This window comes from Syngnathus acus, chromosome 9 (genome assembly GCF_901709675.1).
Source record: "Syngnathus acus chromosome 9, fSynAcu1.2, whole genome shotgun sequence".
In the NCBI taxonomy this organism is placed as follows: domain Eukaryota; kingdom Metazoa; phylum Chordata; class Actinopteri; order Syngnathiformes; family Syngnathidae; genus Syngnathus; species Syngnathus acus.
Window position 1 is genome coordinate 18,266,395 of NC_051094.1, and position 13,765 is coordinate 18,280,159.

Here is a 13,765-nt window from a genome sequence, read left to right on the forward strand (position 1 = left end):
AAAGTTCGATCTAACACATTGGTACTGCTTACCAATGTTTCCCTTCCATATCAATCCGTAAATTTACTCGAAACATTAACGGAGCAGCCTATTTTTAAATGAAATAGCCTCGCGGGTACAACAGCTATTCGGTGACGCCCCCTGACTATAGTTGCCGTAATGTTGGGAAGCGATGCGACCTTGTAATTTACTAGTCGTACTAAAACGTACTGAAACATTTTGGCAGAGCACTGTGTACAACCAGTATGGATCAACAAATTCATCAATTGATCCATATATAAGGCGCTCTGCATTATAAGGCGCACTGTGTTTTTTTTAGTAAAATGTAAGTTTTTAGGTGCGCCTAATAGTGCGGAAAATACGGTATATATATATATATATAATCCCCCCGCTACTTTTCCGTGTTTTTTCACATTTGCCATTCTCATCCCTGCTATAAACATATGTACACTTATAGAAATCCCATCTTAATGGTAATATGAGAGAATAGGGAGTAATGCACTTCACAGATAAAAAATGTTCTGTCAGTGTGGCATGCCATTTATAGTGGCTGGTATTATAGTAGCAGGCTTTGAGAGACCTTGATACATTTAAATAAGGCCACGCAGCTAACGCTCACCATGCAGCTGACGCTCGCCACGCAGCTGACGCTCGCCACGCAGCTAACGCTCGCCACGCAGCTAACGCTCGCCACGCAGCTAACGCTCGCCACGCAGCTAACGCTCGCCACGCAGCTAACGCTCGCCACGCAGCAGATTTCAAGAGTGAAAGAAACTAACGTGGAGTGGAATTAAAAAAACCAAGGATCTTGAGTGAAAAGAAAATACGCTTGGAGCAATATTTTCTACCTAGCCTGGACGCGCTGCCATCACGGCGCCTCTGAGCCAGTGTTGAAACTCTGTTGGACACTCTTTCTACCACCTTTTTACCATGCCAACGAAAGTGGAAAAAGAGCTTAAGGAAGCGCTCGATTTTCTGACTGCGGAGATGGAGGCCGTCAGACTAGAGCAGAAAACAATTCTCAACTTGGTTGAAGAAGTTAAAACACTACGACTACAACTCAATGAGAAGGAGAAAACAATCGCACATTTGGAAAATCGAGTGTCGGACCTCGAGCAGTACACAAGATTGAACGACATAATTGTCACTGGACTTGAGATTAAACCCTGGTCATTTGCCCGGGCGGTGGCGGGTTTCGATTAGACAAACCAGGCCGAGCAACAGGTGACAGCCTTTTTCCTGTCCAAGGGCATAGAACTGGACGGGCACCCACTCCCGCAGAGAAAGACGGGCGACAAACCTGCTGTAATACTGAGATTTGCAAACCGAAGACATAAAACGGCACTGTTAAAACAAAAGAAAATGCTGAGAGGATCCGATACCTGAATGAGCACTTGACCACAGAATCCCTGAGTGCTTTCAGAGCAGATCTATTGACGGAAGACTGGAATTGTGTGTATAATGAGTGTAATATAGACATAATAGCATAGGATATATTCCTAGAAAGATTTGTCATTGTATGATAAAAACTGCCCACTAAAGCAATGCATTAGGAAGCATAAGTATACAGAGTCCCCATGGATCACAAAAGGTCTAGAAAATGCCAGTAAAAAGAAAAATTCTATGTATCGAGAATTTATAAAGCATAGAACCATAGAGACAGAAATTAAGTACAAAAGATATAAAAATACGATGACGCAAATTATGAGGAGGTGCAAGAAGGAATTCTACAGCAAGTTAATAGAGAAAAATAGAAACAATAGTAAAGGGATACGGGAGGTATTATCCGGAAAGGAGCTGCTAACACAAAGTATCCTGAACACTTCATGGATAATGACAAGACCATAAACAATATGGAAGATGTGGTCAATGATTTGAATGTATTTTTCTGTGAATGTAGGACCGAAATTGGCTGAGGGTATCAGTGACCCGTCGATAGAGCAGGCGAGAGTAGTAGGGAGATGGTGTTGAAATGAATCCAAGTTCAATGTTCTTGAGAGCGGTTGATGAGAAAGAAGTTTTAGCTATTATAAAATCATGCAAAAATAAAACATTTACAGATGGGAATGATGTTGATATGGCCTTAATTAAGGAAGTTGTTGATGGACATACATCTGACATACATCTGTAATTTGTCCTTTAAAACAGGTACCTTCCGAAGCAAAATGAAAACGGCGAAGGTTATCCCACTGTATAAAACAGGAGATAAACATCTCTTTACAAATTATAGACCTGTTTCTCTAGTATGTCAATTCTCTAAAATCTTGGAGAAGCTTTTCATTGTGTGACTGGTTAGCTTCACTAAGATACACAACTTGCTGACAGTCAATATGGATTTAGAACAAATAGATCAACAACTATGGCACTAATGGATTAGACGGAAGAAATAACTAACTGTATTGACAATAAGGAATATGCGGTAGGAGTATTTATTGATTTGAAAAAAGCTTTTGATACCATTGACCATAACATTTTATTGTATAAATTGGAAAGATATGGGATGAGAGGTGTAGCATTGAGCTGGTTAAAAAGTTACATTACTAATAGACAACAGTTTGTTAAGAGGGGTAATCATATATCATCATGCCTAGACATTACCTGTGGAGTCCCTCAGGGGTCAGTGCTGGGCCCCATATTATTTATTTTGTACATAAATGATATTTGTAAGGTGTCAACTATCTTTAAATGTATTATTTTTGCGGACGACACCAACATCTTCTGTTCTGCAAATAACTTAAAGAAACTATTGGAGACTATTACAACTGAATTGTCCAAACTAAAAATATGGTTTGACATTAATAAATTATCATTGAATGTAGACAAAACAAAACTGATGGTATTAGGAAACCGTAAAATAGATACACAGGTTCAAGTAACAATAGATAATGTCAATATTGAACAAGTTTATGAGATCAAATTTTTAGGAGGAATATTAGACAATAAATTCTGTTGGAAACCTCATATAAGATACGTTAGAACCAAAGTAGCAAGGAGTATTGCAGTATTGTGCAGTGCAAAACATATTCTGGAGCGAAGCATGTTGTACACTCTGTATTGTGTTGTCTTGTCTTACCATATTTGACTTACTGTGTGGAGATATGGGGAAATGCATGCATAAGCACTTTAAAACTATTAATTATACTACAGAAAAAAACTATGAGAATTGTACACAAGGTTGGATTTCGAGATCATACAAATAATTTGTGTTTAAAATCAAACGTTTTAAAGCTAATGGACTTATTCAAATTTAGACTGGCACAGATAATGTATCGAGCAAAGACTCAAAAACTCCCAGGGAACATTAAAAAAGTATTTGTTGAAAAAGATAAGGGACATAATTTGAGAGGAAAATGTAACTTTGATAAGGGGTATGCTCGCACCAATCTCAGGAGCAGGTGCATATCATCCTATGGAGTAACTGTGTGGAATGGGCTAGGTCCATTTTTTACGTGGGCCGCATTGTAGTCATAGCTTCTTTCGGAGGGCCATTATGACTGTCAACCCAAATAAACGTTTGAGCACCTCATATTATATACAGTAAAAGCTACAAAACAAATAACTCGTTTTCAAATCAGACGAGTAAAAACTGGTCAAATATTAAAAAATATATATATTATTAAAAGTGAAGACAATTTGCAATTCTAGTAATGATACACGAATTTGATGCACAATTTGTCTTCGCGGGCCACATAAAATGATGTGGCGGGCCGTATCTGGCCCCCGGGCCTTGAGTTTGACACCTGTGGGCTAGGAGATAAAATGAAGGAAAGCAGAAATATAGTTCTATTTAAAAAGAAATGTGTAAAGGAATGATAATTGCTAATTACTGAAAAGAGGAAAATGAAGGTGACTACTATCAAACGTTTTGGATTATAAGCTGTTTTTGTTGTTTTCGCTTGTTCTTTTGTAGTTTAATGTTCTCACTTGGAATTAAGTGATGGATAGGGTTAGGACATGATAAGCTTAGGCTTCTTCCTACTCCTTTTCAAACAGTGATGTATATTGTTTGTTGTTTGTTTTTTGTTGTTTGTTTTTATTGTTTTTTATTCTTTAAATCATGTTCGAAATAAAGATTCATTCATTCATAAATAAGGCTCGCATCATCCCAATATCTATATCTGGGACTTCGACTATTCAAAATTGGAAACATTTTTTATGGAAAAATATGGTTTCTTTTGACAGTGTCGTGTCAGTGTATCTACGTGTTTTTTATTAAGGCTGATTTTGCTTTATCTCTGTTAAGTGTTAGACAGGACAACAGTCCTATCCGGTACTTCCCAGTCTGCCCAATTCCAAGAGTTTCTCCTGAGGGCCAACAAGTACAACTGCCTAAAGATGGTGGGTGATACAAGTTCTACAGGCAGGCCCCTGATCTTGGTTGAGGTACGTGCTGGAATAAATCCTTCATTACTTTTCTTATCAAGATTACTCCTTTCCACCAATGAAAAAAACTAATAAACATTTTCCTCAACAAAATCCAGGTGCAATAAAAATGAAAACTATAATTAAAATTAACATATCCTTTTCGTCTTTGGCAATTCATTTAATACACGAGCCTTTGGGTAAGTAGGTAGGTAGGTACTTCATTGATTGCGAGGGGATATTCAGGAGCCAGCAGTTAAAGACATAAACAGATAGACTATAAACAATTGACATGACAAAAATGACAACAGGAGAATAGATCTGATTAGATCAAATAAATAGGTTAATAATAATAATAATGATAATTAAATAGATCAAATAAATAAACAATAAACAGTGTCATGACTGTGAACGCGCCCCTAACCCCTGCGACGAGTTAAAAAGTCTCACGATTCGGGTAAGAAATGAACCCCTCAGCCTTTCTTCCTCAAGGGGAAGAAATTAACCTCACAGCCTGTCACTGAAGCAACTCCTCTGCCCAGTGACTGTACAGCGGGTGGACAGGATTGTCTTTGATGGACAGCAGCCTGGCCAACACCCGCTGTTCTGCCACAGTCGTCAGACCAGGCAGCTCCGTGCCCACAACAGAACCCGCCTTCCTCACTATGTCCAGGCGGGAGGCATACCTCTTTTTGAAGCTGCCCCCCCCCCCCCCCCCCCCCCATACAGCACACCACCGTAAAGAAGAAGGCACTCGCCACAACAGAATGATAAAACATCTAGGGGGCGAAGACAAGCGGGTGTTGTCGAATTTGTTAGTCATTCAAATGGTTCGCCCTCTCCACAGCGCCACTAACGGGGACACCTTGCCTTCGACCACAGCCAGTGATCAACCTCATTCCCTCCCACACCTCCTTCATGCTGTTCTGCTGCAGCTTCTGTTCCAACTTCTTCCTATAGAATGAGCTTGCCACCTTGAACTTGGGCCCTGAGCTCCCTCTGCACTCGCTTGAGCGCCTGCTTATCACCGTCCATGAGTGCCCGCTTCTTTCGATTCAGGAGGCCCTTGATCCCACTCTTAATCCCTGGAGATTCACAGCAGCGCCTCAGGGTGCTGCGTCTGCAGGTCAGTAACCACGGAGTGGATGAAATCACACGCTTCTCCCGTGTCCACACGTGGAGAAACGTAAACAAGAGCAGCAAAAGCTTGTCCGAACTCCCTGGGCAGATAATAAGGACGCAGGCTCACCGTCAAAAGTTCAATGTCCATGCAGCAGATGGGAGTCTGGATGCTCACATGCCCAGGGTGGCACCACCTAACTTTCACATACAGAGCGAGACCACCACCTTTACTCTTCTCACAGGTTTTGATGTCTATGTTGGCTCTGATCGTGCTGAAGCCCGGTAGCTCAACGCTAGTACCCGAAATGCTCGCCCTTAGCCACGTCTCACAGAAACACAGCAAGCTGCACTCTCTGAAGGACATCACAGTCATCACCAGCGCAGCCAGCTCATTTCTTATTTTGCAGCGAGTTGACATTCGCCAGGATCACGGAGGGTACAAGAGGCTTAAAATGCCACTTCTCAACGAGCCGCCTAGCTTATCCTCTCGCTTAGCGCCAGCTCTGCAGCCACGATAGTGCTTTTTCACCTCCACAGGCAAGTGTGGGACCACACCTTCCTGGGACCAGGCTTTTAGGTCGCATAAAAAATCCCTTGACGAGGCAATAGTCGTCATAACACCGAAAATCATAGAAAGTTTTTGAAAAGAGAGAGAACTGGTGGTAGGATGCTACACACGACTGCGGCAGGAAGAAAAAAAAAGTATTTATTTCAGTATTAATGCACCACCACTCGTTCAACAGTCAATTGGGAGTTGTAGTTGTCTTAATGTGTGTCGCACAGTGCCAGTCGGTGGTCGTCTCGAGGTGGGCGTTTGATCCCTGGCCATTGTAAAGGAATTCAGTGCAAACTGCAAAGTAGAGATTCAAGATTCAAAGTCAAAGTCTGCTTTATTGTCAATTTCTTCACATGTCAAGACACACAAAGAGATCGAAATTACGTTTCCCACTATCCCGCGGTGACAAGACAAATTACACAATATACGTACATACAAGTAAACAGCACAAAAAGTAAAAACAAGAAGGCACAAACAATGAATAAGAGCGCTGAATAAATAATAAATAAATAAATAAATAAATAAATAAATAAATAAGAGGAGCAAAAATGGAGCAAATGCGCATACAGTCAGAATATAGCGCAAAAGTACAGGACGTTATGCAGCCGAGGGTGGAGGGGGGGGAGAGTTCAGGATCCTAACAGCCTGGAGTATGAAGCTGTTGGTGAGTCTGGTGGTGCGGGAGCGCAGGCTTCTGTACCTCTTCCCAGAGGGCAGAAGATCAAACAAAGAGTGAGCGGGGTGACTCACATCACACACAATCGTGGTCGCCTTGCGGGTGAGATGGGAGGTGTAAATGTCCTTCTGGGAGGGGAGTGAAGCACCAATAATCTTACCAGCTGTGTTCACTATGCGCTACAGGGCCTTCATGTTGTATTCAGTACAGCTACCACCCCACACAGCGATACAACTGGAGAGGACGCTCTCAATGGTGCCACGGTAGAATGTGGTCATGATGGCCGAAGGAGCACTTCAAGAGTTTTTATTCGCCATGTTTGAGCGTGCCAAACAAGGAATTTGACTTCGGTACATCACAGCCTCTGTTCAACATTTAGGTGACTAACAACACTCAGGACATGTGAAAAATGACAAATATTCTCAAACATCCCCTGATCCTAAACTCCCAGGAGGGCAAGGAAAAACTCAAAACTCCAGCTAGGGGAAATGAGAAACCTTGAGAAGAGACCACAGATGGGAGGGTCCCTCTTCCAGGATGACCAGGCTGCAATGGATGCAGAGAGGACACACAGTACAAACAGTGTAGACCAGGGGTGGACAAACTACGGCCCGCGGGCCACATCCGGCCCACGGGACCGTTTAATCCGGCCCGCCAACCCTGAATAAATTGTATTATTAAACATTTTTTTTGGTCATTTTGCATGCAATGACTGCGTTTCCCCAGTAGATGGAGAACCGCTCGCCTGCGCATTTACTACCGGAAGCCGTGTCAGAAAGCTCGGTGCACACTCACAAGTGCGTGTACGTACTCAGTAGTACGGACATGGCGCACTCGCACTCTATTTGTATCAGTCCCGAATTTAGAGCGTGGGCTGTGACGACAGCATTCTTGTAATTCGCGCGCAGAGCTTTCAGATACAGTTTTACGCTAAAGCCACCCACAAACCTTCCCCTGGAATCCTTCTATTAAAATGAGTCGCCCAAGGAAAAGCAAGGTGGACACAGTGCCGAGTGTTTAAAAAAGAGTGGCCAATTTGGCTCGACGTACGCGACGTGACGTTCAGCCACATCAACATCAACCCGTCACAGATCGAGGTAAACGGACCAACACCTCGGATCTCTCCTAAGAATTGCCACAACAAATTTTACTCCAGACTATGACGCACTAGCAAAAAAGGGAGACCAACAACACTGTTCCCACTGAAAATGAAGGGGAGGCTCTCAAGTTTGTTGTAAAAAAATGCATTTTGAATATGATTTGTAGTACAAATCATATTCAAAATGTAGTACATAAAATGAGAATAATCCTTTATAAAAATTAAAATTGACTGACGCAAACGTGAGTTCTTCATGTTTTTATTGAAAACAACATAGTGTTGACGCCGTACGACGCCGTACGACATCGGTTTTTCGCTATAATTCAGTATAATTCGAGGTAGTCCACCCTCACCCAAAGTTAAGGTTTCATGGGAATATTATTGTCATAATTGTCTGGACCATATATGATAATTGTTTAATGGTAGTTATTGATAGATCTTGAAGATGTCAAGTTATAGGTGCATAAGACTATGTTCATGCAAAGTCAAAGTCAAAGTCAGCTTTATTGTCAATCCCTTCATACGTCAAGACACACAAAGAAACCGAAATTCCGTTTCCTCCATCCCACGGTGACGAGACATACAAGTAGGCGACACAAAACAAAAACAAGAAGGCACAAACCATAAATAATAAATAATAAATAAAATAAAATGAGCGATGAATAAAAACAGACCAATATAGCACGTTCATTGTAAGAGGGGAAGAGATGTTGTGTATTTTGGGCTAACTCAAATTCCGTAGTAGAAAAACCCCGGAAGTGGGATGGGCATTCTGTGTTGTTCTGGTACGCCCTGTGAACGCACTGTGAGTAAGGAATAAAGCAGTTATCATTCACGTCGTTGTCCGACCTATTCTTGCTATCTAAGAACCTGGAAAATAGTAAGGATATAACATATCACGGGTCATTACGACGAGTTTGGTGGAGTTTTTACTGCTTCTTCCAACTCCTACCGCGCTGACTGTAACCTGACACTCTCTGGCTGCGTCTTGCCTCTTTTTTTTATTGTCGGACTCGGTGGACTCGGTCAAAATCAGCACCGAGTCCGAGTCCGGCAAAAATGACCGAGTCCGACCGAGTCCCCGAGTCCGAACCGAGTCCACAGCCCTGATTTGTACACATAGCAGGGATTGAAACTAGCGACCATTCTCATTTTCAAACAATGCAGGATGCTCAAGGACATTGATGCACCACCTGTTTGCGACTAATCTTAACCTGTAAAGTTCTTAAGGCTTACTTTAAGGAAGTGTTTCCCGTTTCCTCACCTCTGTTACCAGGTGTTTGAGTTAAAACTCTGCTCTGATGTTCAGATACCCCTCACCGTGTTGCCGTTTTGATTACTTTATTTGGATGTATGCTTTCACCGATTCTTCAAGATGATATATTTGGTCAGAATGTTTGCCGTTTGATGTGATCTCATAAGATAAACATCTTTCATTAATCTGACCTGCAGGCACTGAAGTGATGGAGACTGTTATTCATAATAACAGTGTCGTATTTTATGAGAATCACTGATAGCAGTTCTTTAGTGAATTATTATTATTGTTTTTTTAATGCTGTTAATAAATGCATTTGTTTTCAAAAAACTTGTTTGGAATATCCATGCTTTACTACCTACTAAAGGCCAAAATCTTTTACGCAATGACCTTTACAGGTCGCTTATATTACTTCACACAAACACTACGTCCATCAGCTCCTGGTTTGGCCCTCCGGTCCAAATGTAGAACCCAGTTCGGCCCGCGAGTCAAAAGGTTTGCCCACCCCTGGTGTAGACAATTCAAAAAAGGTGTGGAGAGCTGGATGTTATTGCACAGCAATGACTCTGAGACTCTAAGAGTGGTGTGAGTTCATCAGAGCAACAGCCTGGGGGAAGAAGCTGTCTCTGTGTCTGCTGGTTTTGGCGTACAGAGCTCTATAACGCCGTCCGGAGGGGAGTAGTTCAAACAGTAGTTCAGAGGGAAGAGTGAATACCATTTAATATTTACCACAGAAGCGATGTCATCTAGCTGCAACCAATTTGAAAAACTGCCAACAGATGATGTCGAGGCATGTGGTTTGGGCTCAATGGATCCCCTTTTCAGCCCGATACGCAATGCTAGGTAAAAAGTACTTATGTATTTGCTTCAAAAATATAAAAATACAGTGGAGCCTCGGTTTTCGAACACAATCCGTTCCAGAAGGCTGTTCGAGAAGTGAATCGTTCAAATTCCGAATCATATTTTCCCATTACAAATAATGGAAAAAAAAAAATCTGTTCCAAGCCCCCAAAAAAAACCCCGCCTTTTTTAACATTTTTTCATTTGCGCATTTTTATCCAATCGCGCAACTGCAGCGCACCGCCGAACGCGCAACCGTAGCGCGTCGCCGACCGCGCAACTGCACCGCGCTGGTCGCATTATTGTGACAGAGCGGTCGCTGAAATTTAGAAAATATCTTTAAAGTCCTAATGTACTTTTTAAGTGGACCTCAGTGCGCAGGGAGCTTAATTTGGCCCGATCGCGCAACCGCAGCGCGCCGGGCACTCAGTGTCGCATTGCTTTAGGAGCGTCTTTGTGTTTTAGGATGGCTTTACTGCTCCCACTTGCTTCCTTTGGAGGCATGATTAGAGTTGATGCAATCCTCAGAGTAACGAGAACGTAATAACGAACGGAGTCAGTTGGCATGCGGGTCCTCTAGGCTCATCTCGCGAGGTTCGACAACCGAATTTCGTCCGACATCCGAAGCAAAAAAATCTCGAATTTTTTGTTCGAATACCGATTTGTTCGAGAACCGGGACGTTCGAAAACCGAGGCTCCACTGTATATCAATACAGTATGTATACAAACAAAATAGTGTATTGTACATCTGAGTTTAATACTTCTCAACAGGAATTCAAGCCACAAACCCACTTTCGAACGTGGCAACTGGTCAAACAAGGAATTCTAGCTTTATTTACTAATTTCATTAGGCTGCATGAATGCATGTCATGAGCAAATGCTTTACTCATCTCCACAAATCAACTCAAGATTAGTTTTATACTACATTCGTGAAGTGAATACAGTAATCCCTCGCTACATCGCGGTTCGATTATCGCAGCTTCAGTACATCGTGGATTTTTTCCCCCCAAAAAAACGAAAAATTCACAAATTCAAAATAAACCTTCTAAATTGAGGAATTATGGCATGAAAGTTGCCCACACACCAACAGAAGGCAGGGAGTGTCCACACAATTGCGGTACATACACTTGTACCAATTTTTTTGCTGCATCCTCACAGCTGAAACGTCTTTCGAAAGGAAGTCAAGTGACGTCTTTATGTCCTCTACCTCCTCCGTGGACATGGTCAGGTTTTTTTTTGGCCCTATATTGCTCTCTTTGGACCCAGGGACCTCTGACAGCTCAATCCACTGTTCCCCAGTCGATCAGCTGTTAGCTGGCATCTAACAAACTCGCCGGTTCACGATCGGCTTGGTTGGGTTAAATTTCCTTTTGTTTTCTTTCACTCTTGAATGCCTTGGTTTTGTTAATTCCTCTCCAGGTTCGTTTCGCTCTGCTCGTTGCCGTGCCGTAGTTGTCGTTCGTGGCTGCTTCTTCAGACCAAGTTGTGTGTGACTTCTGTCACCGCCAGTTTGCTCTCCAAACAAATTTTGGACAAACAATACCAATAAGCGCAAGAAAATAACTTTTTTGCACTGAGAGGACAAAAATCTGCCGTTGGGAGTTTGAATCGAAAAACGGGCAGAATTGAAGCAACAGATAACAATCAAGTAATAATGTGTTAATAATTTCACATATAAGTCACTCCTGATTATAAGTTGCACCCCCGGCCAAACTAGGAAAAAAACTGCAACTTATAGTCCGGAAAATACGGTATGGATAGGTGTGTGCGTGTGTATATACCGTATTTTCACAATTAAAAGGCGCACAAACGCCTTTAATTTTATCAACAAACGAAGGTGCGCCTTTTAAGAAGGTGCGCCTTTTGTGTGGACCAAACTCAAAAATCAGTGAAGTTGTTTTGTGTGGCTTCCGTAATAAACAGGCGTTGACGTAGATCAGGACAAAAAAAACAATCAGAGGACTAGACGTAACACGTAGAGGAGTACGTATCTTCACCGCCATTGTTTTGCGTGGCCTCCGCCACGTAGATCGGGACAAAAAAAAACAATCAGAGGACTAGACGTGTCACTTAGAGGAGTACGTACCTTCGCTGCCATTGTTTTGTGTGGCTTCCGCCACACAGAGACGTAATATATAGGCACCCGATGAACCAATCAGAGGACATAACGTACCTCTGCCGCCATTGATAAATGAATACAATCGTTTATGCAAAGGAAACAGCATTCGGACCCTCTAAAATGGCATAGAAAAAGAGACATGCCTACGAAGCACAATTCAAGTTTCCTGGAAAGCCGGGATCATTGACGAAGAGCAACATGACGACGACGACACAATGACGAGGGAAATTGGCATGTCAAATAGCGAATTTGCCCAACTGTTTAATTTGGATACAGAAGAAGAGTACTTAGACGGATTTGCGTATGAATATCGATCAACAATAATGTGAGTACATGATTAAACAGTAGAAAAAAGTACAACCGAACTCACTTTCTTGCTCCCGTGATGTTTTATTTTTGTTTACTGTAAATCATGGCATGCATGCGCCCTATGATGCGGTGTGCCCTATGTGTGTGTTAAATACAGGAATGGCACACATAACTGAGACTGCGCCTTTTAGTACGGTGCGCCTTTTGGTCGTGAAAATACGGTGTATATATATATATACATACAGTCAAACCTTGGTTTTCGAACGTCCCGGTTCTCGAACAAATCGGAATTCAAACGAAAAATTCGAGATTTATTTGCTTCAGTTGTCGAACAAAAATTCGGAGGTCGAACCTCGCGAGATGAGCCCAGAGGACTCGAGAAAACCCGACTGCGCGACCCGAATGCCGACTGACTTTCGTTGTTATTGTATTTTCGTTACTTTGAGGATTGTATTAACCCCTAATCATGCCGCTAAAGAAAGCAAGTGGGAGCAGTAAAGCCATCCTAAAACACAATGACGCTCTTAAAGCAATGCGACAGTGAGCACCCGGCGTGCTGCAGTTGCGTGATCGGACCAAATTAAGCTCCGTGTGCACTGAGGTCCACTAAAATTTTGGAAAGTACATCAGGACTTTAAAAATATTTTCTACATTTCAGTGACGGGTCTGTCACAATAATGCGACCAGCGCGGTGCAGTTGCGCGGTCGGCAGAGCGCTACGGTTGCGCGTTCGGCGGTGCGCTGCAGTTGCGCGATCGGACAAAAATGCGCAAATCAAAAATTTTAGAACAGTCCTGCGGGCGACTCATGCAGTCCTCACGGACGACTTGGTGCCCGCGGGCACTGTGTTGGGGACCCCTGGGCTAAACGATACGGTATGCTTTAGTGACATAAACACAAACGAGGAGCTGAGAACGGGCCTGACGCAACATTAACAGTTATTCAAATAACTATAACATAAATAACACGTTTATCAAACATCTGTCACTCCAAATCATTAAATCCATCGACTGAATTTGTTGTCCTTTCTGTAAACAACGCCGCGTGTGCAGCGCGCCGCTGACGTGGGACTCGTCATCAGTTGCAGTTCAAATTATTACACAGGCCCATATAACAATATATAAACTTTATATCAAATAATAATATAAACAACAATTTGAACCATCCGTGTCACTTCAAATCATTAAATCTATCGGAATCTTCGTCTTGTGTCACTTAAAAAAAAAAAGAAAACACACAGCTGTTGACTCCAGAACAAGGTGCGCCCCTGACGTCAGACTAGATGTATCAAATAAATGTAGTATAAACAACAATTTTATCGAACCATCCGTGCCACTCCAAATCATTAAATCCATCAGAATCTTCGTCTTGCGTCACTTAAACACAAAAAAACCCCACAGCTGTTGACGAAGGAAAGTACGTGCGCC

At 42.3% G+C, this 13,765-nt stretch overlaps 1 protein-coding gene across 5 annotated transcripts in view; it reads left to right on the plus strand.

Annotated features, from left to right (window-relative positions):
• Nucleotides 1-13,765, plus strand: part of rad17 (RAD17 checkpoint clamp loader component) — a 153,107-nt gene that overhangs the window by 60,235 nt on the left and 79,107 nt on the right. For all 5 annotated transcript variants that reach the window (XM_037259477.1, XM_037259478.1, XM_037259480.1 and 2 more), the window contains one exon: nt 4,244-4,383. In XM_037259477.1, the coding sequence (XP_037115372.1) occupies nt 4,244-4,383 (140 nt within the window). The remainder of the gene's footprint in view (nt 1-4,243; nt 4,384-13,765) is intronic.